Source organism: Astatotilapia calliptera, chromosome 11 (assembly GCF_900246225.1).
Source record: "Astatotilapia calliptera chromosome 11, fAstCal1.2, whole genome shotgun sequence".
Taxonomy (NCBI): Eukaryota; Metazoa; Chordata; class Actinopteri; order Cichliformes; family Cichlidae; genus Astatotilapia; species Astatotilapia calliptera.
In genome coordinates, this window is record NC_039312.1 from 34,826,026 (window position 1) to 34,851,117 (window position 25,092).

Below are 25,092 nucleotides of genomic sequence, written 5' to 3' on the forward strand. Positions count from 1 at the left end.
CAGGGCTGTGTGTCGGACAGTACGGGGGCCCCACAGGGAACGCTTCTGGCTCCGTTCCTCTTCACCATCTACACTGCAGACTTCTCCCACAACTCCACCCAGTGCTTCCTGCAGAAATTATTTGACGTCTCTATAATAGTCGGCCTTATCACTGATGGGGACGACAAAGAGTACCAAGAACTGACCCACGGTTTTGTGGACTGGTGCCGGCAGAACTACCTCCAGATCAACACCAGTAAAACCACGGAGCTGGTGGTAGACCTCCACAGGCACAAACATCCTCCACCGCCACCACCGAACATCCAAGGTATGGATCTTATCTTATCTTATCTTATCTTATCTTATCTTATCTTATCTTATCTTACACAGAAGAGTAATGAGGGAAGTGGAAACACCTGGAAACACAGCTGACACAAATGAACATGATGCCACAGGGGAAGCAAAACTAAACACACTGAACATGGAAACACAAGACTGATTGACAACTGGACGTGGGAAACACAGACATGAAGCATAAAGCACACTGGGAAGATTGAATGATACACAAGGAGAGGAACATGGAAACAGATAAGGGGAATGAAGATATAACTAAAAATCATGCAGGAGGACAAGACAGGCTTTCACAGGAAACAGAAAACAACACACACACAGGGGAGCATGGATGAAATTGTATCTAAACAAACCTAACTAAGACACACTAATAACAACACACGAACTTACCATTACTCTGATACATCATAAGAAATCAAATATACAAAATAAACTTGCTGCGTCACAGACTGAGCGCCCTGACAACAGAGCTCGGTACACTCAGTACTGTACGTGAATGTGATGTCTCATAGTGTGAGAAAACAAACCAGACAGCAACCAAAACCCAGAAGGCAGACACGCCCAACAACTGAGCTTTCAGTAGAGACGCGTCGAGCCTTGACGCTGCCAGTGATGCTGATCTTGAACAAAGCACGATTCCTCTGCAGGGCCTGCAAGAAGCAGCTGCCAAACCAACACGTAGCCCCCCAGGCAGGGTGGACGGGGTCATCACACTAGAACAATACCATTGTAGTACTGATGGAGGCTGTGAAGGAGATTTATGAATTTATCCAACTGCCTGCACCACAGAGCATGAAAGTCAGACTGCAGCAGATCAACACAAAGTGCTGCAGAGCTTCCTGCAGCTTCTCCTGTGGTCAGTGTGGCTCCTTTTAGTTTGTGGGTGAGATTGTGACTTCAGCCTCGACTGGCTAGTGAAGAGTAGACGACGGCATTATCGACTTCCTCCACGTGCCTGTGAAAACCAAGAGAAAACTCCACATGAGCGCCATAAAAACATCTGGGGTTAGAGTGAGCGCCCACATCTGGCTCCCAACAGGGCTGAGCCCCCCGCACCACAGTTACACCACTGTAATGTTTGCAGACGATACCACGGTGGGGGGACTCATTTCTTGGGGGGGGGGTGAGTCAGTCTACTGCGTTCTTTTATTCTTCTTTTGCAGATTTGTGTCTCTATTTTGTTGTTCAATGTTTCATTGCTACAATGACAATAAAGATTCTGATTGTGATGATTGGAAAATTCCATATGTGAAAAAATAAAGAGCCACGAAGTCCAAGAGTTAGAATTAACTGCTGTTTGTAGCTACTGTTAGCTGTTAGCTGTGTTTTATGTTTGTAGGGTAAACGAACAAGTAAAAACAAGTAACAAGTAATAATGATGTTTGTAACTTTTATTCATTTTAATTTAGTTCCTCTGATTTTCTTCTTACGTGTCTGTTTCTCACCTGAAAATCTAAAACACTACAAGCATCAAGCAAAGTCTTTCCATCCTCACAGCTGAACAGCTGTCGGTCCTACCTGCTCCTCTCATGGCTGTGTCTGAACTGCACCGAGGCGTAGCTGACGTCCTCCACAGCTCGGCTGGTTTCCTGTCGGTGACTTTCTTCTTGGATGCTGCTGTAGATGTCATGAGGATGCTGAAAACAGCCAGAAATACAGACGCGTGTAAAGCCATCACTGCCGAGCTCCCCGGCCCGATCCCTAACCGTATGAACCAATATCTTACGATCAACTATTATTATGTTTTTGACCATTAATTGCAAAGACTTTGGAGAACCATTAAAGGAAAACAACGTTTAGGATTACAGTCACTGAGAACCATTTAGATTTCACGTAGTCGTAGACAGATCATAATCTCCCCTCTGTGCTCATTTAAGATGAAATATTCTACGAGAGTCCGAAATTATCTTTGAAATCATAACTCACCTTTGGCTCCGTCTCACCTCCATCAGCTCTCTGATGCTCTGCTGCTGCCAGCTTCCTGTAACAATATGACTGTCATGTCAACAGGAACCAGAAGATCTATCGAAAATCATGAATGTAGAAAATCAGGGGCAAAGAGAAATTGCATTATCATGCAAAAAAAACCAAAACATTTATGTGTTTTGTTGTTTCTGTGTGTCTGCAGCTGATTTCCCACAAACTCAGGCAGCTTCCACGGTTGTCCTTTCACACAAACACAGCAGGAGCTTATCTGCTTTGTGTACACCAGTGGAAATAGTGTGAATTAGGAGAAGTAGCTGCTCGGACGGAGTGAGCAGGAGGCCGTGCTGAACCAGAGTTTTTACCACATTTCTCACATGTAACTCACAGAAAACATAAACTGACCTTGACTTGCTGCCTCGACATTATTTTGTCTTATTGTATCACAATTATGTGCCAGAGACCAGCTTCGCTTCCCCTTCTCCTCCGTTGTGGTCATCAGCACATAACAATAATTTAATGTAATTCTTTCTTGGATACTTGTTTGTCTTTTGACTGTTACGCACAACAGATTCTTTCATTATGCAAAAGTTTAATAATGAACAGACTAAATTCATCTTCTCAGATCGAGGTTTAGAACATTTTGAACCCAAAATATCTTTTCTGCACTGTGGTGAAAGTTTATGCACCGAATTGTATGATTTCTGTGTAAAAGTGTGCTTTAAACATCTTTCATTTTATACATTACTATCATAATCCTAGAGCAGTTCAGAGCTGCAATGCTTGTGTAAAAATAAACGCAGAGTTGACAGTTCTCGCTGCTGCTTCTCGCACTTACATTTGGGGAAATGACTTATATAAAAATGCAGGCAAGTATTCATCAATACTTCGTGTTTATAGTTCTGATATGTTTCCGCTCATGTTCAAAACTTTCTGCACACAAAACATGTCACACACGTCTGTGTTTCCTGTGACTTTTTGGGATCATTATCATTAAAATAACACTCATAAAATAAAACAAAAAATATAATTTACAGTGTGTGTGTGTGTGTGTGTGTGTGTGTGTGTGTGTGTGTGTGTGTGTGTGTCCTTTAAGATTCTTTACACATTAAAAACCACCAAAATGTTAAAAATTTTAAATGTAGAAGAAACATAAAGTGTGATTTGTACCTTCTGATGATGAAGATGAAGAGTATGAATGCGATGACAGCCAGCAGGACACCCGACACCACGCCGACTATCAGAGGCAGGTTACCATCAACTGTAAAAATCAGAAATAATTCATAAAGAAATTTACAAATAAAGAAACAGACTAGACAAAAATCCCCTTGTTCTCCAAAAAACTGTAAACTTTTATTTATTTTTGCATCATTTATGGTTACGTTGTTTGTGGTTTTCCATATAATTTATCATGAAGATATCTAGAAATCCTCACACACCAGTCTGGTTTCCCTTCATCGGCTTACTGTGGAAATTCAAATGTTTTTAAATATTTTAATTGCATTTAAATCCCTGCAAAGCCCGACTCCTCCCCACATAACAGACCTGCTGAGACCTTGTTGCTCTCTGCGTTTTAACTGTTCAATACTGTGCGTTTAAATCCAGAGGTGACCAGGCTTGCAGCTGTGGCGCCTCTGAAACAGTCTTCATCAGAACGGCTGAATTAGTGGTTTGTTTTAAACAGCAGCTGAAGCTCATTTTTAGAGGCTCACTCCTTCTTTATCTTTCACACTCTGGCTACTTTACACCGAATATCCATGAACGAATAGAAGTATGCTTGAATCTCTCTGTTCTATAAAGTGCTCTACTGACTGACATCAGCCCACTCTGCTGTGTATTAGAGAAACGCCTGCAGTGTATTTACAGTTTGTGTAATATCTGAAAAAGATACCAGGCTGTCGTTCCTCCGCCTCCACCTGCAGGCTGTACGGCTCAGAGAGAGTCTCCATGATGCTCTTCAGAGCACAGGTGTAGTTCCCAGAATCCTCTGCAGTCACATTGTCGAGCTCAAGAGAGGAGCCAGTGTCTGAGAGGGCGTGGCCATCTTTGAACCAGGTGACCTCCAGTTGGTGGAAAGTGCAGTCTGAAGCACAGAGCAGTGTGACGTTTTCACCTCTGCTCAACTTTTTATCATCACTGGAGCTGATTATTCTCATTTTAGACCCATCTAAAATCAAAGTGATCATTAGTTTCATTGAACGCTCATTTATGTTTTTTTTATTAATGTCAGGATATTTTTCTCTCACCAACAACCGTGACATTCACTCCTGTCTTGTTAGTAAAATGTCCTTCAGGATGATCAGCTTCCATCCTGAAGCGAAAGCTTGCGTTGTCTCTCTGCTGAACATCTCTGATCTGTAAAGTGCAGTTTGTCTTCTTGTCTCCCAGATATTGATAACGAGGATCGATGTTTGCTGGGTTACTGTCATACACAGATGGAGTGCTGCCCTGACAGACTGGATGGTTCTTACACCAGCGGACTCTGATGATCTTTAGAGGAACTTCTCTCTGACCATCACTGAAAGACTTCCGAGGTGTGAAGGTGCAGGGGAGGGTGGCAGTGGACCCTCTGACAGCACAGGTAGACGTGAAAGGATAGACCACAGTTTGACCCACAGCACCTGGAAACAGATGGTATAGAAGTAATTATATGTATATGTTCACAGGCGTGAGTTTCTCAAAATGGGCTCATTGAGTGCAGCACGGATAAGATCTTGGAGAGGCTACGGCTGCTGTGAACACTCAGAATAAGATCTCTGACTGCAGACTGGATACATCTCGGAAGGGCTCGCTCGGAATAACATCTCTGGGCGCAAATTGGATGACATCTCGGGGAGGCACACTGCCGTGAGTTCTCAGAATCGGCTCCTTGAGCACAAGAAATGACAACATCACAGAACGCAAGTATGGCGAAGCTCGCGGCTCTCCGACGGGAGATTGAGAGACCGGTGTTGGACTGTAGAACTGCTTTGAAATTCATATGAGCTGTTCGCACTAAAGTAAAAAATACCATCACTTCATGCGGAGACCCTCTCGGCACCAGCTGCAAGGCCGGAGCTGAACAAAACACCCTGATGACGACTGTGTTGAGTCTGTTCCTTCCCATTCCATGCAAGGCCACCTGGGTTGGCTGGAAGACTGTTTACTTAGCCTGGCAGGACGAAGGACACTGTCTCAGCTGAACTATGGACACGCACACACATACATATACTGATAAGCACTCACTGACGCATCACCCTCCCTATCCCGGATCCAACGCCACCTCCAACGCTTACCTCCCCTCTGATGTGGACATCGGGTCAGCTGGAGGCGCAGTCGAAGATTGTAGCGGTCCCAGATCAGATGTACACACTGGAACTCTTCCCCATGTTGCTGTCTGTGTTTATTGTGCTATGGTGTGTTGATATCTGTGCATTCCTGTATTATCCTTCTGTGTTACACATTTTGATGTTTTTTTCCTGCTACCCGGCCTGACCTGTCTCCCCAATGTGATGTTTCTGTATTGTATGTACGGTCGGCAAGGTCTGTCATCTCGGTTGTGGGCAAAAGACCTGCAACTGACAAATAAAGGCTATCTCATCATCTCGTCACTATAACTACTGATGCAATAACACATGCTGAAGCCCACCGTAACATCCTGCAAGTGTTCCAAGGAACACAACACGTATTAAACATGCAAACCATCATTTCACTAGCTGGGCCCACGTCCTCGTTTTAGGTTTGACAGTGTTTGAGTAGGTAAAGGTGATGCTTGGACATGAATTGAGCTGCGGTTTGGGGAAGGCCTCCAAGGATGGAGTGGGGCACGTAAACGAGAATGAACAGCTTGCAGAAACCTATATAGATGACAACAGGAAGGAGCGTGTTTAGAGGCGTGGTCCTGCTCCTGAAATTTTGATACATAATCTCCAACGAATAAAGCTCACGTGTGCTTTGCATGGTTCACTGTTAAGGTAGCGGGCCACTGATAGCGCCATCTAGTGGTCGCTATGACACTGAAAGGCCTACATGAGGACATCAGGCCATGTAGTTTATCGAGTATGGAGGGCGCTGAGCTAGAAGGATGTTCAAACCATGGACTTATTATTGTATAGCAACAAAAAACATGTATAAGAAATAAAGTGTTTTTCTCTCTGTCTATCGATTTCCTCACACACCAGTGTTTGTTCTCCCTCACATCTCCGGCCTGACATACGAGCAGATGAGTTGAGGATGTACAGCCTGTGAAATGAAATTATACGTCTATCTGTACTTATATTGCAAAATTAAATATTGAAGCAGTTACTCAGCTACATTTACCTGAAAGCTTTAATCATTCGTGTGTTACATTAGGATTGTGCCACGAAGAGTTTATGATGTTGTGTAATATTGTGTTAAAGTAAACTTTCTTCAACCTCTTTTGACTGAGATTCATTATAGATATTATTATGTAAACATTTCTGCGAGTTTTCTGAATTCCTGCAGAGTGAAGTAAGACTCACTGACAGCTGTCACACACACCACACAACACTTATTAGGCTCAGGCAGCAGTTACTTTGTCGCATTTGTCACAGTAAGTTTAAACTGTTTTTTGTTTTTTTTTTCATTAATGAATGAAATGTTAAAAAAAGCAAATATGTTTCATAGCAGTGCAGCCAGGGTCATCATTTCAGCAAAAAGAGAAAAACAATGAGGTCATAAATTCTTTTACACTAATAAATCTGCTCAGACGCCCTTCTGCTTTCTTCTTTCCTGTTCCTGTGACAGTGTCGGCTTTCTCTGGAGGTTAAAAACTAATAAAAGCATCACTTCAGTCTCACCTGTCAGGAGGAACATGAAGCTCCACAGAGTCTTTTCAGTGCAAACTGCCATTCTCAGTCCTCTGCTGACGTCCTTCAGTTTAACCTTCTGCTGCTTCTGCTGGAGCGAGAGAGAGAGCGATGGCTAACAAGCAATTGTCTGGTGGTGTTTGTGACTGTCTGTCCCAATGTCACTTTCAAACTTCCTTTTATTTCAGCAACTCTTTTCTCTTTGACTCTGTTTCGTAAAGTTGCTAACTCCCTCTTTTAAAGTAACTTCCTTTCTTACAAAACGCTGTCACTGTTTTTAACGTAATTTCTAAAAACAGTGACAGTGTGAAGCAACTCCCATCATGCAGCAGTAAGAGGTGTTTCTTTCCACTGTTGAACCTGTGGTGGTGGTTGGAGAAACATCAGTGACCAGGTTATGTTGGCGTCGCCCCCACTGATGGACACACTTTGTCCTAGTTTGTGTGGCCTTACGAACCCAACAGTGAGATCTTAAGAGATCCAGCCTGCGGCTCTTCAATGGGGTGTCACAGGGTCCCCAGAAAAAAACATTGTAAATGTAAAATAATAAAATAAATATTCTTCTGTAGCAATAACAAAGTATAACATAAATTATTCTGTAGCAATTACACAAGAATATCCAGTAATGTCCCTGCCTACAATTAAACACATTCACTTACCGAAAATCATCTGCTGTGGCAAACGGCTGCAAGCCTTTGACCACAAACTGAGTCACTGCTCGGTGACGTTCGTCTATCCCGGCCTGAAAGGAGACGCTACCGGTAGACTGCAGCGAGAACTGCCAGCATCTGAGCCAGACTCTGTCTCATCATGGTCACTAAATGCACAGTAATGGCAGGTTTGTAATAAGGCAGATCGCGCTAACATAATATGTTAGTTGATTATTGACCTGCCGCATTAACGGGAGAGGACGTGCAAACGTTACCGCTGCTGCTGGGTTGAGATTCACGAGTCCAGAATTAAAAACACGACATTCATTTAAGGTCATCGCGTGTTTGTGAGCAAATGCTTTTGCATATTCGTAGTGTTTCCTCCCTTAAATGAAATATCTACTTTGCAAGTATTGCAAGTTTCCCTGTTGTCATCCGTTCTCGTAAAGTGTAATCAAACTTTTTAGTGTTTGAGCCGCTTAGGCGCCGTGTTTCCTGTTAGGTAAATGACGCTCCGCAACGTGGTGACGTCATTCGGGGCGACTGGAATCGATAAGGGAATCGTTTGCAAAAATGGCAAACAATTCCAAGGAACTGAAACAGTGGGAACCGGTTCTCAACAAGAACCGGTTTTCGATACCCATCCCTACTGATAACATCCGACAATGAGTTGAAACATTAACTTGTTATTTATTCCTGCTTAAAACAGGTTATTAATGGTTACAAAATCTTATTTGGTTTTCGTATGTACCTGTTTTCAGTGATATCAACTTTAATAGTTGTTAATAGTTAACACTATGTATTAACAGACCTCTCTGCATTAAATCATCCCTGTTATTAATCTCTGTCTCTCTTCCACAGCATGTCTTTATCCTGTCTTCCTTCTTTCACCCCAACCAATCACAGCAGATGGCCCCGCCCCTCCCTGAGCCTGGCTCTGCCGGAGGTTTCTTCCTGTTAAAAGGGAGTTTTTCCTTCCCACTGTCGCCAAAGTGCTCATAGGGTTTCTCCATTTCCTCTGTGGAATATTTACCTTACAGTATACAACACCTTGACACAACTGTTATTGTGATTTGGTGCTGTATAAATAAAACTTAGTTGAATTGAATTCCTGCTACTTCTGGTTTATACTGGTTTTGCTACTTGATGCTGTGCTCTTGAAGCAGATATGTTTAAGGGCCCTGTTAAAGGTAAAAATAGTGACACTAATGCTGAGTGTTGACCAGAGACGATGTAAGAGAGAGACATTAAAAACTCGTGAGCTGAAATCTACTGAAGAATTCTGAAACATAAGCAAAACATCCAGTGGAAGAAATAAAAACTCAGAAAACTTTGAGCCTTGTTGTTTATGTGCTGACCACTGAAATAAAGGTTTACATAGATAACACTGTCATGATGGTGAGGTTTGATTTTAGAAGGACTTGACTTGGACTTCTGATTCAATTCAGTTTAATTTATATACATCACCAATAAACAGCAATAACCATTCAAGGCACCCTGTACTCTAACGCTAACGCCAGCACATGCTCGACGAATATGTAAGCTCACATTTTTGGCTCCACTCCTAATTTTACAGCTTATTAAGAGACTTCCTGTACAGGTACATGGTTCCCTGGAGGAATTCCTCCCTTTTCTCATCCTTGCTTTTATCATTATAAACATCCATCATGTATCTGTGCATCTCTTTGGTATCGACAGGGCTCCACAGGCCCTCCTCCACCATCAGCTGCAGTTCATGCTCCATAGATGTTTTGTATTTGTTTCCAGATTCGGACTTTGGGTCCACTCTGGACATGCAGACGTAGCCCCCTGAAGGAGAAAAAAACAACAAAACCACAACAATTTATGACCTTTTTCGTTTTTTTGAAAAACAGAAAGTTTGCTCAGGTTTGCTGGACACTGTAGGATGTGCTCCAACGTCAGGAGAGCATGAGTCCTCTGCCACATGCTGTCACATATCGTGTGTTTTTATTCATCTGAGGTCCCATTTACTGTCATTTGAAGACCCAACAACAACCAGATTATTTTTATATATATATACCAGCACGCCCCTGCGGGCGGTTTATCCTTCTAGCTCGGGTCCTCTACCAGAGGCCTGGGAGCATGAGGGTCCTGCGCAGTATCTTAGCTGTTCCCAGGACCCAGTAAGGGTCCTAAGGCTATGCTAAGCAAGCCTACTGCAGACATGAGCGAGACAGATAAATATGAAGGCATGCCGGCTCGGACATTGCCCGGATCAACAAGGTCCGCGTCAGGTGTTGAAGAACCAGGGCACCCTGACGAAAAGTGGGCGTTGTTGGAATGCTACTACGCAAGTAACCCCGGCGGAAGGGGCTACATGAATAGGATGAGGGACCTATGGATTCTTCGATACCCAACATCCACAATGACGGCGAAACAACTAGTAGCTCAGTGTTCCAACATTCGAAAGAAGGGACTGCTCTCACAGCTAGAGATTGACGAGGTACAACACAAATGCTACGGCAAGGAGGAGTCAGGACGCCAGGTCAGGGGGGAGATATCATCACCCCCACCCGAGATTGGGTACATAGCCCCAAGTGCGATAGGAGAAGGATCGTTGAGTGCGAGAGGAACTGACCTGAAAAATAGGATCATGGCCAAGCTTGAAACCTGGATCCCCCGTAGCCGGTTACCAAGATTACGTGAAGTACCCTCAGAAGGTCTGCTAGATGATGTTAATGCAGCACTACAGACAATACCTACAACCACGATTACCGACACTAACAAGCTGATCTACAATACGGCAGCAGTGATCAGTGAGATGCTTGGCTACAAGTTGAACAGCCACAAGGGGCAGTACCCTCCATGGAGAAGGAGGCTAGAGGGCAAGATCAAAGTAGCACGGAGGGAGGTTAGCCAACTAACGGAGTTGCAGAAAGGTGCGACAAAGAAGGTGCATAAGAAATACAGCAAGCTGTCCATAGCTGAGGCCTTGGAAACTGCCAAGCAAAGACTCACAGCCTTGGCCAGCCGCTTGAGGAGGTACACCAGAGAGATAGAAGGCAGGAGAATAAACCAGCTGTTCGCCACAGAACCAGCAAAGGTGTACTCTCAGTGGCAAGGGAACAATAATAATAAGAGAACAGCACCACCAAGGCCGGAGATGGAGCATACTGGAAGAGCATATGGGAGAAGGACGCAACCCATAACGGCAATGCTCAGTGGCTAGTGGATCTGCGGGCAGACCACAGCGACCTCCCTGAACAGGGTCCAGTAACCACAGTGGCAGATATCCAAGAAAGGGTCTCCAGTATGAACAGTTGGACAGCACCAGGGCCCGACATGGTTCACGCCTACTGGCTGAAGAAGCTAACTGCACTCCACGAGCGTCTGGCAGCACAAATGAACCAGCTGCTAGTTAACGAGAGACACCCGGAATGGCTAACCGAAGGTCGAACGGTCCTCATCCCCAAGGACCCCAAGAAGGGACCGGTCCCCTCCAACTACCGACCAATAACCTGCCTCAGTACTACATGGAAGCTCCTGTCAGGCATCATATCGGCTAAGATGAACAGGCACATGGGTCAATACATGAGCGGGACACAGAAAGGAATTGGCAAGAATACCAGAGGCGCAAAACACCAGCTACTGGTAGACAGAACAGTCAGCCGAGACTGCAAGACCAGACTGACCAACCTGTGCACTGCCTGGATTGATTACAAGAAGGCCTATGACTCAGTGCCCCACAGCTGGATACTGGAATGCTTAGAATTGTACAAGATCAATGGGACCCTAAGAGCCTTCATCAGGAACTCAATGGGGATGTGGCGTACAACACTAGAGGCCAACTCCAAGCCCATAGCACAAGTCACCATCAAGTGTGGGATCTACCAAGGAGATGCTCTGTCCCCACTGCTGTTCTGCATAGGCCTGAACCCCCTCAGTGAGATCATTAACAAGACTGGCTACGGATACCGACTACGGAACGGAGCAGTTGTCAGCCACCTCCTGTACATGGATGACATCAAGCTGTATGCCAAGAGTGAACGAGACATCGATTCACTGATCCACACTACCAGGCTATACAGCAATGACATTGGAATGTCGTTCGGACTGGAGAAGTGTAGTCGGATGGTAACAAAGAGAGGGAAGGTAGTCAGAACTGAGGGGATTGAACTACCAGAAGGCAACATTGCAGACATAGAGGACAGTTACAAGTACCTGGGGATCCCGCAGGCGAATGGGAACCATGAAGAGGCCGCTAGAAAAGCTGCAACCACCAAGTACCTGCAGAGGGTCAGGCAAGTCCTGAGGAGTCAGCTGAATGGTAAGAACAAGATCCGGGCCATCAACACGTACGCCCTGCCCGTGATCAGGTACCCTGCTGGGGTAATAGGCTGGCCAAAGGAGGAGATAGAAGCCACTGACATAAAGACAAGAAAGCTCCTTACCATGCATGGAGGGTTTCACCCCAAGTCCAGCACCCTGAGGCTGTACGCTAAGCGGAAGGAAGGGGGCCGGGGACGGGTGAGTGTCAGCACCACAGTCCAGGATGAGACAACGAACATCCAAGAATACATTGGGAAGATGGCCCCAAATGACCGAGTGCTCAGTGAATACCTCAGGCAGCAGAAACCCAAGAAAGAGGAGGAAGACGAGGAACCATCATGGAAGGACAGGCCCCTGCACGGTATGTACCACCGGCAGATAGAGGAGGTGGCTGATATCCAGAAATCCTACCAGTGGCTGGACAAAGCTGGACTGAAAGACAGCACAGAGGCACTAATCATGGCAGCACAAGAACAAGCTCTGAGCACAAGATCCATAGAGGCTGGGGTCTATCACACCAGGCAAGACCCCAGGTGCAGGCTGTGTAAAGATGCCCCAGAGACAATCCAGCACATAACAGCAGGGTGCAAGATGCTAGCAGGCAAGGCATACATGGAACGCCATAACCAAGTGGCCGGCATAGTGTACAGGAACATCTGTGCCGAGTATAACCTGGAAGTCCCGAGGTCAAAATGGGAGATGCCCCCAAGGGTGGTGGAGAATGACCGAGCTAAGATCCTGTGGGACTTCCAGATACAGACGGACAAAATGGTGGTGGCTAACCAACCGGACATAGTGGTGGTAGACAAACAGAAGAAGACGGCCGTAGTGATCGATGTAGCGGTTCCGAATGACAGCAATATCAGGAAGAAGGAACACGAGAAGCTGGAGAAATACCAAGGGCTCAGAGAAGAGCTCGAGAGGATGTGGAGGGTGAAGGTAATGGTGGTCCCCGTGGTAATTGGAGCACTAGGTGCGGTGACTCCCAAGCTAGGCGAGTGGCTCCAGCAGATCCCGGGAATAACATCGGAGATCTCTGTCCAGAAGAGCGCAGTCCTGGGAACAGCTAAGATACTGCGCAGGACCCTCAAGCTCCCAGGCCTCTGGTAGAGGACCCGAGCTTGAAGGATAAACCGCCCGCAGCGGCGTGCTGGGTGTTGTTGTTTTTTGTTTTGTTATTTATATATATCCTTAGCAGGTGTGTGGTGGTCTGTCTAAAAATCTCCAAAGGTTTATTCTGTTCATCTGGACGTAGCGTTTTGTGGGAGAAACGTTTCGTCACTCATCCAATTGACTTCTTCAGTCTCAGCTGACTGCAGGTTTCCAATCTTATAAACAGGACATTTGCATAATGACTGAAACCAGCCCACTGAAGGAACAATGGCCTGGGAGGTCAGTTCCTTCATTATGATTATGCAAATTCTCATGACCATTGATCAGCAACGCATACAGATCAGTACTTAAAGGTCTGACTCTCATCATCCACTGGAGGATAAACTGGGTTTCATCAGTGAGTAAATGTGGTTATCCCGGCTGGATGTTTGTCAAAGTTGGGAAGGCGCCAAAAGAAAGCTCCAACTGATCCAGGAGAGAAGGACAACCGCTGCCTGAGCGAAAACCTGTAGTGATCCCATATGTGTCAGGAGTATCGGAGCAGCTGAGATGCATTTTTTCTAAACACCGGGTCTCTGTGGCTTTCAATCCCCAAAACACGCTGCGCCAAAAACTGGTCCACCCCAAGGATCGGGTCCCCCGACACAAACAGAGTAACATAGTGTACGCTGTTAAGTGCAGGAGGATTGCCAGGATTTATACATCGGGGAAACCAAACAACCTCTGGCAAAGCGGATGGCACAACACAGAAGAGCCACCTCGTCAGGCCAGGACTCTGCAATCTATTTACACCCACAGGCCAGTGGACACTCTTTCAATGATGAGGATGTAACATCCTGGACAGTGAGGAACGCTGGTTTGAGGGCGGAGTCAAGGAGGCCAGTTATGTGAAAAGGGAAAGACCATCTCTGAATCGAGGAGGGGGTCTAAGGGTACATCTGTCCCCATCTTACAATGCTGTGATTGCAGCCATTCCCCAACTCTCTGTGAATGGGACTCATGGCCTTTGATCAGTGGCCTTTGATCAGTGGTTGTTGATCAGTGGTCATGACAATTTGCATAATTAAGATTAAGGAACTGACCTCCCAGCCCATTGTTCCTTCAGTGGGCTGGTTTCAGTCATTATGCAAATGTGCTGTTTATAAGGTTGGAAACCTGCAGTCAGCTGAGACTGAAGAAGTCAATTGGATGAGCGACAAAACGTTTCTCCCACTGAAAACGTCCGGATGAACAGAATCCACTTTTGGAGATTTACTTACCTGAATGCATGCATCAAGACGTCTTCTAAAAATCACATCACAGCATTGATTATGTTATTATTGAAAGCTAAAGAAGAGTCTGAGTTCATCACATCAGATAAATGGTTTTAGATTAAATGGAAAAAAAATATCTCACTCAGATTAACATCAGTTTGTTTGTTTGAAAGTTGGTTGGTTACCTGGTTTAGTAGCTTTGCAGAGCTCCCTGATAACGCTGACCGGCACGTAATCATCACGTAAAGCACCAGTAATGATCACCACATCAAACCCACCTGAAACCAGAAGCAGACCAGGAGGGAGAGGAGTTAGTAAAATGAGTTATTTAGAGTTATTAGTTAGAGAGAAGTTAGTTACAGAGGAGTTAGAGGAGTTAGTTGTTTTGGGGTGAAAAGTTGGCATTGTCACGTTGTGGGTTTTTCTACGTTTTGGTTCCTCTTTTGTTTTGCACTTCTTTCTCGTGTAATGTTCTCGTGTTCCTTCCTCTATCGTGTCTTTGCAGTAAAGCCTCCTGTGTTCCTCTGTAAGTGTTTTTAGTTTTAATCTTCATCTCATGGATAGTTTCCTGTTTTACTCTGTGAGGTTTTTTCATGTCTTGTTTTTGCTTTTACTGTTTGTCTTCCCCCCCTCTTTCTTCTGTTTCTGATCCGTGATGCGCTGCAGTTTCAGACCATTATTGACATAAATATATTTTGAGCATCTAACTAATCGATATCCTCAATAAAAGTATTTTTTATATTTATAAAATTAAATAGGTAGCAAAAGTTTTGACTACATCAGCATTAGCACCGCCCCCTGACTGTAGCAAATGAATGATCAAATAGTTAATAGTTAAGTAATTAACTATCTTTTAAAGTAAAAAAAAAACATTTTTAAGTTATTAATGACCAATTTCATTACTTATGTATTTATTTAGTTTTTTTATTTTGGCACTTTCAGTCCCCCATATTCTATAAAACCTCAGGTGTTGTTATTCTCAATTGTGCTGTTTTACTATCAGCTGGCGGTGCTGTCTTCTTGTCTGTGGTGCTAATGTGTCTGTCGGGTTATCTGCTTTGTTAGCTCAGAGTGTGAGTGTGATGTACCAGTCTGTGCAGGCAGCGGGTCTGTTCCCAGTAAGGCCAGTTTGAGCTCCCGATAAAGGCCACTCTTAGCAGCTTGTTCCAGCATGCCCTTACTACCATCCACTCCCACAAAGTGTTTGAAGCCGAGGTCAAACATCTAAATACAGAGAAAAGACGATCAGTTCTGAGCCTGCTCCATGAACTCTGGATGTTCGTCTGAGGATGAATTTCACAGATTTTGAATAAGTGCTGAAATTTCCCACTTTCAAAAAGAATCACACGTAAGACGGTGAGTTCATGTTTGCATTTACTATTTTACAAAACTGATTTGGGATTCATTAAAATGTTATTGTTTTTCCATAATTAGATCAATCTGAACATGTCCTCACGAGTGATTCATAAAAATGCTGACCACAGTAAAACTTCCTGAATCCCATTTGTGACATCAGCATTTTAAACATCTACAGGTCTCAAATCAGCTCGGAGTGACGGCTCCTTCCAGCTATTGGAAGGTGCCACCTTCCAGAGTTTTCCAGTTATTGGTTCACCAGTTTTGCAGCCAGTCCAGATCCGCAGGCCACATCGAGAACCTGAGCGTCTCCACGACTTCCACAGAAGTGATTGTTCAGAAAATCTACGGCCAGCTGTGGTGCTCTGTACTTCATTGTCTCTGAATCCTGTCAACATAAAGCAGCGGAAAAAACAAAGTATTCTTATTGGCTGTTGGGATTTAGGCTGTCCAGTGCTGTTTTTGTCACACCCACATGTTTCAGATCATCAAACAAATGTGAACATTAGACAAACCGAGTAAACTGAAAATTTTTATTGATGATTTCATTTATTAGGGGAAAAACTTCCCAAATCTCCCTGCAACAATTGTCCCATAAATAATAACTAGTTGTGCCACACTTGGCGACAAGACCTGAAGTCAAGTGTTTGTGTTATCCTGCCACGAGTCTTTCACGTGTCTGCGGAGGAGCTCTGCTTACTCTTCTTTACAGAATTATTTGAATTTCCAGTTGTTTTCCAGCATGAGCAGCCTCTTTACGGCAATGCTCTGCTTGCTTTTTTCTTGTGACCTCCTGTGACATCATAACCATCTTCATCAGTTTTCCCGCGCTGCTCTCCTCCCTGAGTGTGTCCTGTCCTGCTCTCTTTCCTGTGGGACAGATGTCGCTCTCCCTCACGTATCCTCTGAAGCGTTTACATTTGGCACTCAGAGTGTCTCCACTAAATCAGATCTGATGGTGAATGTTCGGTGTTCATCGGGTCAGCTGTGCCACACAGAGTTTAGGTTTCAACGGCTCAATCTTCTGTAATAATGAAACTCTCCTCTGGATCGATCCTCCGTCGTCGGGGCTTTGTAACGCATTTCAGAGAGAAATAAGATGCGCTTACACTTTATTATTTCGTTCAGGAGTTTCTGCCTCATGAAACGACCTGACTGCATCTTTTTATATAAACTGGCATTTTTATAAATGAATCATTAGCTGATTTGCTCCACTGCTTTCAGTCATACAGCTGCGTCTCTTTGGTGAACTCTGGCAGCAGAGAACAGAGCGCACTGCGACCTAATCTGGGCTCGATAGATGACGATGCCAGCTCTGAGCGCTCATTTTGTATTTAAAACTTTCTTAGATTAAATAATCTGCTCTTACAACTCAATGTCAAACGAATAAACTGTGAACATTTCATCTGGTTTATCGAAGAACAAGAACAGCAGCTCACTCCGTCAGCTCCACACCTGTGAGTTTAGGGTTAGCGGGAGAAAATCTCAGGTCCAATCTGAAAGTTTTCGGGGGTTTTTGCTTGAGGTCAGGGCGGAAACATTCTGATTATTTGAGAAGAAACAAAGAAGAAACGGTAAGAACTGGTCTTCACTGCCAGACGGAGTCCAAAGACCAGTTAAAGCGCGTTTGATATTTATTTATTGGTTCACACAGTCAGCCCAGGAGGCCTTTCTTTCTCCTCACCTGTTCGTACGTCTCAGCCCAGCTGTTGTAAAAATCCGTAGTCTGCTGCGGATCGAAGCCTTCGCAGGACTGAAACATGACCCTCATATCGTCCACAGTTCTTCTGGAGCCCGACATGATGAGGAGCTGAGCTCAGACCTGGAGAGAGTGCAGCGGACTCACTGACACGTAGAGACCCGACTAACCTGACTGTGCCCCCCGGGCAGGTATGCACCACAAGTATCTTCGACACAGACAGGCTGCGTTGGTTTTAGCTGACTGCAGGAGAAAAATAAATGTTTAAGGTAAAGTATGACGACGGTTGATAGCTGTGGGTTTTTATTAATTACAGTGATCGATAAAAACGAACGATTCTCCGAGTCTGAGGCTGCAGTCCAAGCTGTTTAAAGGGATGACATCACTCATAAAAACATAAAACCATTTATTTTCTGAACACATGCACATTCCAGGGTTTGGGCTGCTGTGACTTCACATCTGAAAGAATACGAAGCATAAATGAAATGGATTCCTGAGTCTCTCTGCCTCTCATGGTGTAATGTAAAAAAGACCAAACATGGCAGCTCCTTTAAACTCGATGAGGATAAGAGTGAGCGGCTTCTAACAGATGAACAATGAGGTGACACTGAAAACGAACTAATCATTTGTCTGTTCTTCTGATATGTGTTTCCTTCAGGTGATGATCACTAAATGATTGCTCTCTTCAGATACTTTGTTACAGTTAAACACAATCAGATTTTCTCTGACCTGACTGATCGCTCTCTTCACATCTGTCAGACATTCAGTCCCCTACAGATGTGAGACTGTAACTTCTCATCCTGCTTGGTTTCATTGTAATTTATGAAATAGTTACGAGTTCCAACTCTTTTTAAAACGTGGACACCGATGTTACAGACATGAATTTACTTTACTTACTTTAGTGAAGAGCAGGTTTACACAGCCTACTTGTACTTTGTTGAAGTATTTGTGCTACTTTTGACTTTTACTCTGCTAATTTGAATCCAAATGTCATACTTTGTCATTTATTTTGCTGATCTTCAAGTCACAACACATCACAATCGCCTGCCAGTTTGTTACTCATGTAAATCATCTGTGACTCACATGTTACAAGCAACTCAAGCCAAGTTTAAACCCAGCAAAACAGTTTTTGTTGGCAGGTATTTCAGAAACTGTGGATCTGCTGTAATTCTCCCACAGTCGGGCCTGTCAAAACCTGAAAAAACCTGAAGGGAAGCCAGTATAGGAGAAATATGCTCTCTTTCTACTTACAACATGTGCTCAGCTCGGGTAACTAAAGCTATGCTGTCTGGTAAGGTAAGAACAGACATGGTAATGCACATGTGTTTGACAGTTTATTTCCAGCAAAACGTTCAGAACATTTTCATGCTTTCGAGCAGGTGTGACATTGTACAAGTACAGTGTCCTGGATTCGACAAGTGGCACAAAAACAAAGCAATGGAGGCCCAGTAGAGTGCAATCAGATGAAGAGTTTATTAAGAACACACGTGTGGGAAGAAGTACACAGCATCACATCTGCGGACTTCTTCTGCCACAAATACACAGAGAATGGTTTATATAACGTCAGCGTTAAACGCCCCTTCACGCGTTCTGATAACATATTTTGTATTTCTAAGAACATCATTTGCATTTTGTACAGACAATGAGCAATTTTGAGAGCTAAGGTCAGACACAGAAGTTCCTCTTTCTAACATCTTTTCCCAAATATGGCGATGATTTCAGGCCCTGGAGGTTCCCGTGGACTTTTCTTCCTTTTGACCCATCTTCTGTCACCTGTTACTAAGCAAACTCAAATGCCAAAGGCTACAACAAGAAGCTGAATACATTCAGGCCTTCACTCAAGCCTGTTTCTAGATTATATGTACTATATGTGTTTTGTAAGCGTGTATGCAGTTTTAACCTTCTGTTGCTCTAAGTCACCTACAATAGACTGCCCAAACAAAGCTTGAGACCTTCGATTGACTGAGCAGAATACACTTCTTTAATGAGCACAAAATGCCATGTGTATAAAATGGTCTTAGCTGTAGCTGTAATAAAAAGTTAATGTAAAGCCAGCAGGTTTTAATAAACATCTTAATGCAGTATCAATACTATAGATTATATCATTAATAATGCAGAATATATTGGAGCCATAAAATAATTACCTGTTCCTGTTGTGGAATTAAAGAAAGTTTAATCCACAGATCATGTAATGATAGTGAAGACAGCTAGAAGAACATCAGTCAATAAAATTCATCAACATGAGAATAAATCAAACCGAAACCTTGTCAGGCTACATTCAGCACAAGTGGGGACAAAGAACAAGGGGACAAGCTCTATTTTAAGATTAAGGGATGAATTCATTCAGCCTATGAACGTCAGCCAATAAGAATTAGGAAACGTTTAGACCGTGTCACAGTCTTCCTCCCCAGAGTATCCAGGAGGCTCCGTTGGACCCACTCTGTGGAAAATCTTCCCATCAGGCTGCGTCTTCCACGTCAGCTTCACCTCCTCCGTGATCCCTTCCTCGCCCAGCTTCACCTTCAGCTGAAACACAGTTTTCATATATCAACAGAAGCTCCTCACTGACTGGTCGAGGTGAATGAAGTTTTTATCGCTATAAAGTGCGACTGATTCACGATGACAGGTCTGGCTGCAGTTCTTTGATGTCCACCACATGCTCCTTGATAATTTACAAAAATAAAGTTAAAAAGTAAGATTTTGTTTATATAACACCTCCCATGATAAATATCACAACCGGCAGCAATAAAGGCTCCAAAAGAAAACCTGGCGGTACACCGCAGGAAGGAGAAGGACCTGCGCACAGAGCCAAACATCATTCAGGCAGAGAAGCGCTCCAGAACAGACCCTGATCTCAGCCTTTCAAGGATAACACGATGGTCAGCAGTATCAAATTCTAAAATGAGGGCAATATGAAAGTGTGCAATGTTGAGATTGATCTGTAACTGCAAAGAAAAGAAGGGTCAAGGACTTTATCAGGGTCCAGTGAAAATATTCATAGCGAGCACACGGAGAATAAATGGAAAAAATAATAAGTTTAGACTCAGAGATATCAAAACTACGGAAGCCCGTCTCTGCCACTACAAAAAAACAGTATCAATAACTTGAAATTTTGAGTGATTAACTTTAAATTTCGACTTACTTCAAAACTTTGAGTTAATAAATCGAAATTTTCGAGTTAGCGCTGCCGATCAGTAATCTACGTGAATGACGTCATTTCCTTGTCAGCCGGAAGCTGAAGCCCTCAGCTGCAGCCAGTCATGAATGCAAACATTGCTGATCATTTTCACCGTGGCTTCACAAATGATGAAATCCCTATGCTATTAGCTGAATCACATGGCGTTACTATCAGCAAACTCTCGAATGCGCTAATTTGTTGCGATCCGGTTTTGAGTGATTACTGATTGGCAGCGCTAACTCAAAATTTTGAGAAAAGTAAGTCAAAATTTCAAGTTACTGTTCTAGAAATTTCGAGTTAAGGATTGTTTTTAGTGGCAGAAACGGGCTTCCATTCCCTTTTTCCAGGTCTCAGCAGCTTCTTAGTCGGCTGTATTGTGAGATACTTTTAAATTTACCCGGTAACTAAGGCAAGCAGCATGGTGGTGCAGCGCTTGCAGTTTCACTTTGCAGCATAAGATCGTGGGTTTGAATCCATGGACTGGTCTTCGTGTGCTCTCTGGAGCTCCATTCATTTGATATTTTATTTTTTTAATTGGATTATAGTTGCAGGAATGCGACTTCCTGTACCTGCATTTATTATTACAGTTATTATAGCTGTGCGCTCACTGAGTCAGGGCATCGCGTGTCCTCTGACCTGCTGCAGGATGGATTCTTGCACTGTCGGGTCGTTCAGGTCTGCAGATCCCACCCTCAGCTGAACCTTCACGTTGTACTTCACGTTGTGCGTCACGTTGTATGTCATGTTCTTCTCTGCGGGCTTGACATCTGCAGTGAAATAAGAAGTCACCAGACCAGGAAGATCATACTCTGAGGAAGCAGTGATGAAGGACCCACCTTGGTAACAGAGGAACTCATGATTCTTGTTACAGTCTTCACCGAACCAGAAAGCTGATGACGTTTCCATCAAGGCACAGTCCTTACCATCCTTAGGCTCTCCAGATTTCCAGTTTGTGTACGTGGCATTGCTTCCATCTAACCACCCCCACGATGTTTTGTACAAACCAATCCAAGCAGTTTGGGTGTTTATAATGTTTGACAGCATCAGAGCAGTGATCTTGATGTTGTCCTGCTCTGTGTTGATGCTTATCAGGTCTGTGTACTTCTCCCTGCAGTAAGACTGAGCAGCAGACCAATTCATTGGTGTCTGAACCAGGATTTGATCATGTGTTGCACCTGAACAAGGAAAAAATAGACAGATTCACACCAGTGACTGTTCTTTAGAGACAGTCTGATGCTTATGTTCTTTTCTGTTTGCAGTACTTTCACTTGTGATGTTTTTAAGTGCAGCATCTTGCATGAGTATAGACTTTGTTTGATGCTGATGTTGGTGAATTTAAAAATAACTCACCACTGTAACAGATGAAATGATTCTGAACTGTACAATCTCTGGTAGACCAGAACCCAGACTGAGATATTATGACACACTGTCCCGTCCCTGGCTCATTCCCGGCCCATTTCCTGAACCAGGATGACTGAACCTGGCCTGTTTGAGACCATTTCCACATGTTCCTGAAGAGTCCGATCCAAATGTGTCCTCCTGATGCTGCCTGCTGGGCTTCCGAGTTATTGGCCGGTCCCTGGATGTTAGCGAGGTCGGTGTACGTCTGTCTGCACTTTTGGAAAGCTTCATACCAGTTCAGTGATTGACTGACGTAGTGGAACTGAACAGGCTGAAGATCACAGACCACCACACAACCTGAGCGACGACACGGGAAACAGTCAAAAGATTCTCTGTAGATTAAAAAATCAAAACGGTGCTCGAACCCTTTAAAATGTTGTTTGTTTGTTTGTTTGTCATTATAAAGTCACATGAAATGCAAAGTTACAAACAGGACTCTCAGTCTCGACTTGAGGTGACTGTTGTGATTCGGTGCCTTCTACATGAAATATCATCTGTGCATCATTTAATCATATGGACCACCTCGAGTACCAACTCTGTGATTGAGGCCTAATGATTTGAGGACAGAATCGCTAATTTGACATTGAACTTCTCCATATAACAAAGTATTCTAGAGTGAAACTTGAGTCATGCAAGAGGACGATGGTCCCATCACAGCAGCATCTGAAAAAAGTCCCAGAAAGTTGATTCTGTTCATCTGGATGTTTTCAGCGGGAGAAACGTTTCATCATCATCAGCTGACTGCAGGTCTCCAACCTTGTAACCAGAACATTTACATAATGACTGAAACCAGCCAACTGAGGGAACAATGGGCTGGGACGTCAGCTCCCTGATCATTAATATCCAAATAGTCATGACCATTTGTTATGACCCGGCTCGAAATGACCGTAACAAGAGCGGGGTGTCCCATGACTTCCCTGTTAGGATGTTTTTGAGTTTATTATATTATTTATACTTTCTAAATGGTAAATGACCTGTATTTATACAGCGCTTTACTAGTCCCTAAGGACCCCAAAGCACTTTACACATCCAGTCACACACACATTCACACACTGGTGATGGCAGCTACATTGTAACCACAGCCGCCCTGGGGCGCACTGACAGAGGCGAGGCTGCCAGACACTGGCGCCACCGGGCCCTCTGACCACCACCAGTAGGCAACGGGTGAAGTGTCTTGCCCAAGGACACAACAACCGAGACTGTCCAAGCTGGGGCTCGAACCGGCAACCTTCCGATTACAAGGCGAACGCCCAACTCTTGAGCCACGATCGCCCTGATTCTAGTCTTTGGTTTCTTTGAGTTCTGTCTTATGGTTTATGTCTGTCTTCTCTAGTTGCTCTGTCTCCAGTTCACGTCTCTGTGTATCCTTAGTTCCTATATCCCCGTGTCCAGTCAGTGTCAGTGTCTGCCCTGGTCCCACTGTAGTGCCTGCATGTGAGTCTGTGTCTTTGTTCAGTCTGTGTTATGTGTTTCCTGTTTTACTTTGAAGGTCTCTGTCTTATCTCAGTATGTTCAGTTTACGCTTCCTTTGTCTCGTCAGTTCTGATTTGCCCCAGCTGTGTTTCCCTCCTGTTATTCATTCCCTGATTGCTCCCTCTGTGTATTTAAGCCCTGTGTTTCTCTGTGTCCGTGTTGTGATCTACCGTTTACCAAATGGTGTGTTCTGTCTGTCCTCCGGTGTTAGTTTATTTTGATTGTTTCCAGTTATGTTATATTTGAGTGTAACATTAAAGCGGTTTTGAGTTCACATCTGTCTCTGGAGTCTGCACCTTGGGTCCTTTTCCTGTCTGCACACAGCCATCACATAACATTCCCACGCCCAAACAGACACAGCCACAGCATCGGACTTTTAACAACGGTTTATTCACAACAATGGCACTCACGGTAGTGGGAGTGTATAATTTCGGGGTGAGCTAAGGCCAACACAACAAACAAAACTCAACCTAGGCTTCGGTTCCCCTCTGACCTGTTTACGGAAAAGAAAGAAATAACACAGTCTGACCTCCCTGGTCTAAAAACACAGGAGAAAAGAAGGCTTCCCAAAATAATCGGCAGCTCACCCCTACTTGCTCCGCACTTCACACACATGCCCGACCTTTTATCTAAATAGCTATGGCTGCGGCTGCTCCGTCCGGACCTGAGGCAAGTGCACGGGAAGTCTGCCACACCCCCCCGCACCGCAGCTCTTCGGTCGCCCTTTTATAGTCCATGTCCACAGCAGGAACGAGTTACATCAGGCCGTGGCCCTGCACAGGTGAATCTGCATACACACGTTAAGAAACAGAGAACCCACCAACACACGCACGTAACACCATTGATCAATGATTAATTCTTTGATCAATAACCACGAGTACCATTCACAGAGAGTTGGAGAATGGCTGCAATCACAGCGTGTATGTCACAGCATGACAGATGCACCCTTGGGCCCCCTCCTCGACTCAGAGATGGTCTTTACACAAATGGCCTCCTTGACTGAAGAAGTCAGTTGGATGAGTGACGAAACGTTTTTCCCACTGAAGACGCGTCAAGATGAATTTCATATAATTATGTTCCTGTGAATTTGAACTTGGCAGAACAAGCTATGGGTGTGGTCCGCTTTATTTATTATCATGTCCTAGCAGCGTGTGCTTTTGAAGCCCTTGAAAGAGCAGTTTGCAACTTTACTTTTTCCCAGGGTTTAGTTGGTAGGTGACAGGAGGCAGATTCTACAGTCATGGTACAACATTGTGACTTCAACAGTTCTTTGATGGAATAATTTCACTGACCTGAGAGCAGCAGGAGGATCACTCCACGTCCAATCATGACTGAGAGCTGAAAGACCGTGAAGATGTCGTCATTAATATCATTTGCAGCAGATCACGAAAGCAGCAGCATCAGAGCAGACTCAGACTCCAAAATATAATTACACAGAGCTCTACTTAAAATATATTACTTTTTATTAAAATGTTTACTTAGCCCATGTAGGAGGTACATTTTTAGACAAGTTACTACAGTCAGCGCAGTCAGCAGCCTCACCTGAGATGCAAAGTAATGTAACTGCAGGTTCAGAGTAAACTGCACAGACGTCAGTATCACAAAAAGAAGGATGGAT

General features: G+C 44.2%; 3 protein-coding genes across 3 annotated transcripts; all 3 read right to left on the reverse strand.

Annotated features, from left to right (window-relative positions):
- Positions 1–437: 437 nt before the first annotated feature.
- LOC113032180 (leucine-rich repeats and immunoglobulin-like domains protein 1) lies at positions 438–4,410 on the reverse strand. The gene is made up of 5 exons (XM_026184889.1): positions 4,145–4,410; positions 3,424–3,514; positions 2,257–2,311; positions 1,849–1,967; positions 438–1,285 (listed from the first exon to the last, which is right to left on the reverse strand). The coding sequence occupies exons 1-5, from the start codon at positions 4,407–4,409 to the stop codon at positions 1,228–1,230; spliced, it is 588 nt and encodes a 195-aa protein (XP_026040674.1). The 5' UTR covers position 4,410; the 3' UTR covers positions 438–1,227.
- Positions 4,411–9,038: 4,628 nt separating this feature from the next.
- On the reverse strand, positions 9,039–17,582 carry LOC113031363 (methyltransferase-like protein 27). Its single transcript, XM_026183370.1, has 5 exons — positions 17,408–17,582; positions 15,983–16,111; positions 15,456–15,591; positions 14,553–14,645; positions 9,039–9,520 (listed from the first exon to the last, which is right to left on the reverse strand). Exons 1-5 carry the CDS (start codon positions 17,522–17,524, stop codon positions 9,282–9,284), a joined length of 714 nt encoding a protein of 237 aa, XP_026039155.1. The 5' UTR covers positions 17,525–17,582; the 3' UTR covers positions 9,039–9,281.
- A 2,222-nt stretch (positions 17,583–19,804) lies between these two features.
- On the reverse strand, positions 19,805–24,211 carry LOC113032853 (macrophage mannose receptor 1-like). The gene is made up of 5 exons (XM_026186003.1): positions 24,139–24,211; positions 21,951–22,298; positions 21,437–21,775; positions 21,237–21,367; positions 19,805–19,948 (listed from the first exon to the last, which is right to left on the reverse strand). The coding sequence occupies exons 1-5, from the start codon at positions 24,209–24,211 to the stop codon at positions 19,805–19,807; spliced, it is 1,035 nt and encodes a 344-aa protein (XP_026041788.1).
- Positions 24,212–25,092: the final 881 nt, after the last annotated feature.

Excerpts from the sequence above, each read along its gene's own strand:
- LOC113031363 (XM_026183370.1), bottom strand. The coding sequence starts at position 17,524 with ATGTCGGGCTCCAGAAGAACTGTGGACGATATGAGGGTCATGTTTCAG. Across the intron at positions 14,646-15,455 it reads CCCGCTGCCTGCACAGACTG|GTGGGTTTGATGTGGTGATC; the intron begins GTACATCACACT and ends TTCTGGTTTCAG. Across the intron at positions 9,521-14,552 it reads CTGCAAAGCTACTAAACCAG|GGGGCTACGTCTGCATGTCC; the intron begins GTAACCAACCAA and ends TTTCTCCTTCAG.
- LOC113032853 (XM_026186003.1), bottom strand. The coding sequence starts at position 24,211 with ATGGACTATAAAAGGGCGACCGAAGAGCTGCGGTGCGGGGGGGTGTGG. Across the intron at positions 21,368-21,436 it reads TGAGTTCCTCTGTTACCAAG|ATGTCAAGCCCGCAGAGAAG; the intron begins GTGGGTCCTTCA and ends ATTTCACTGCAG. Across the intron at positions 19,949-21,236 it reads AAGAATCCATCCTGCAGCAG|CTGAAGGTGAAGCTGGGCGA; the intron begins GTCAGAGGACAC and ends ACTGTGTTTCAG.
- LOC113032180 (XM_026184889.1), bottom strand. The coding sequence starts at position 4,409 with ATGAGAATAATCAGCTCCAGTGATGATAAAAAGTTGAGCAGAGGTGAA. Across the intron at positions 3,515-4,144 it reads GGCGGAGGAACGACAGCCTG|TTGATGGTAACCTGCCTCTG; the intron begins GTATCTTTTTCA and ends TGATTTTTACAG. Across the intron at positions 1,286-1,848 it reads CACAGCCATGAGAGGAGCAG|GCACGTGGAGGAAGTCGATA; the intron begins GTAGGACCGACA and ends TGGTTTTCACAG.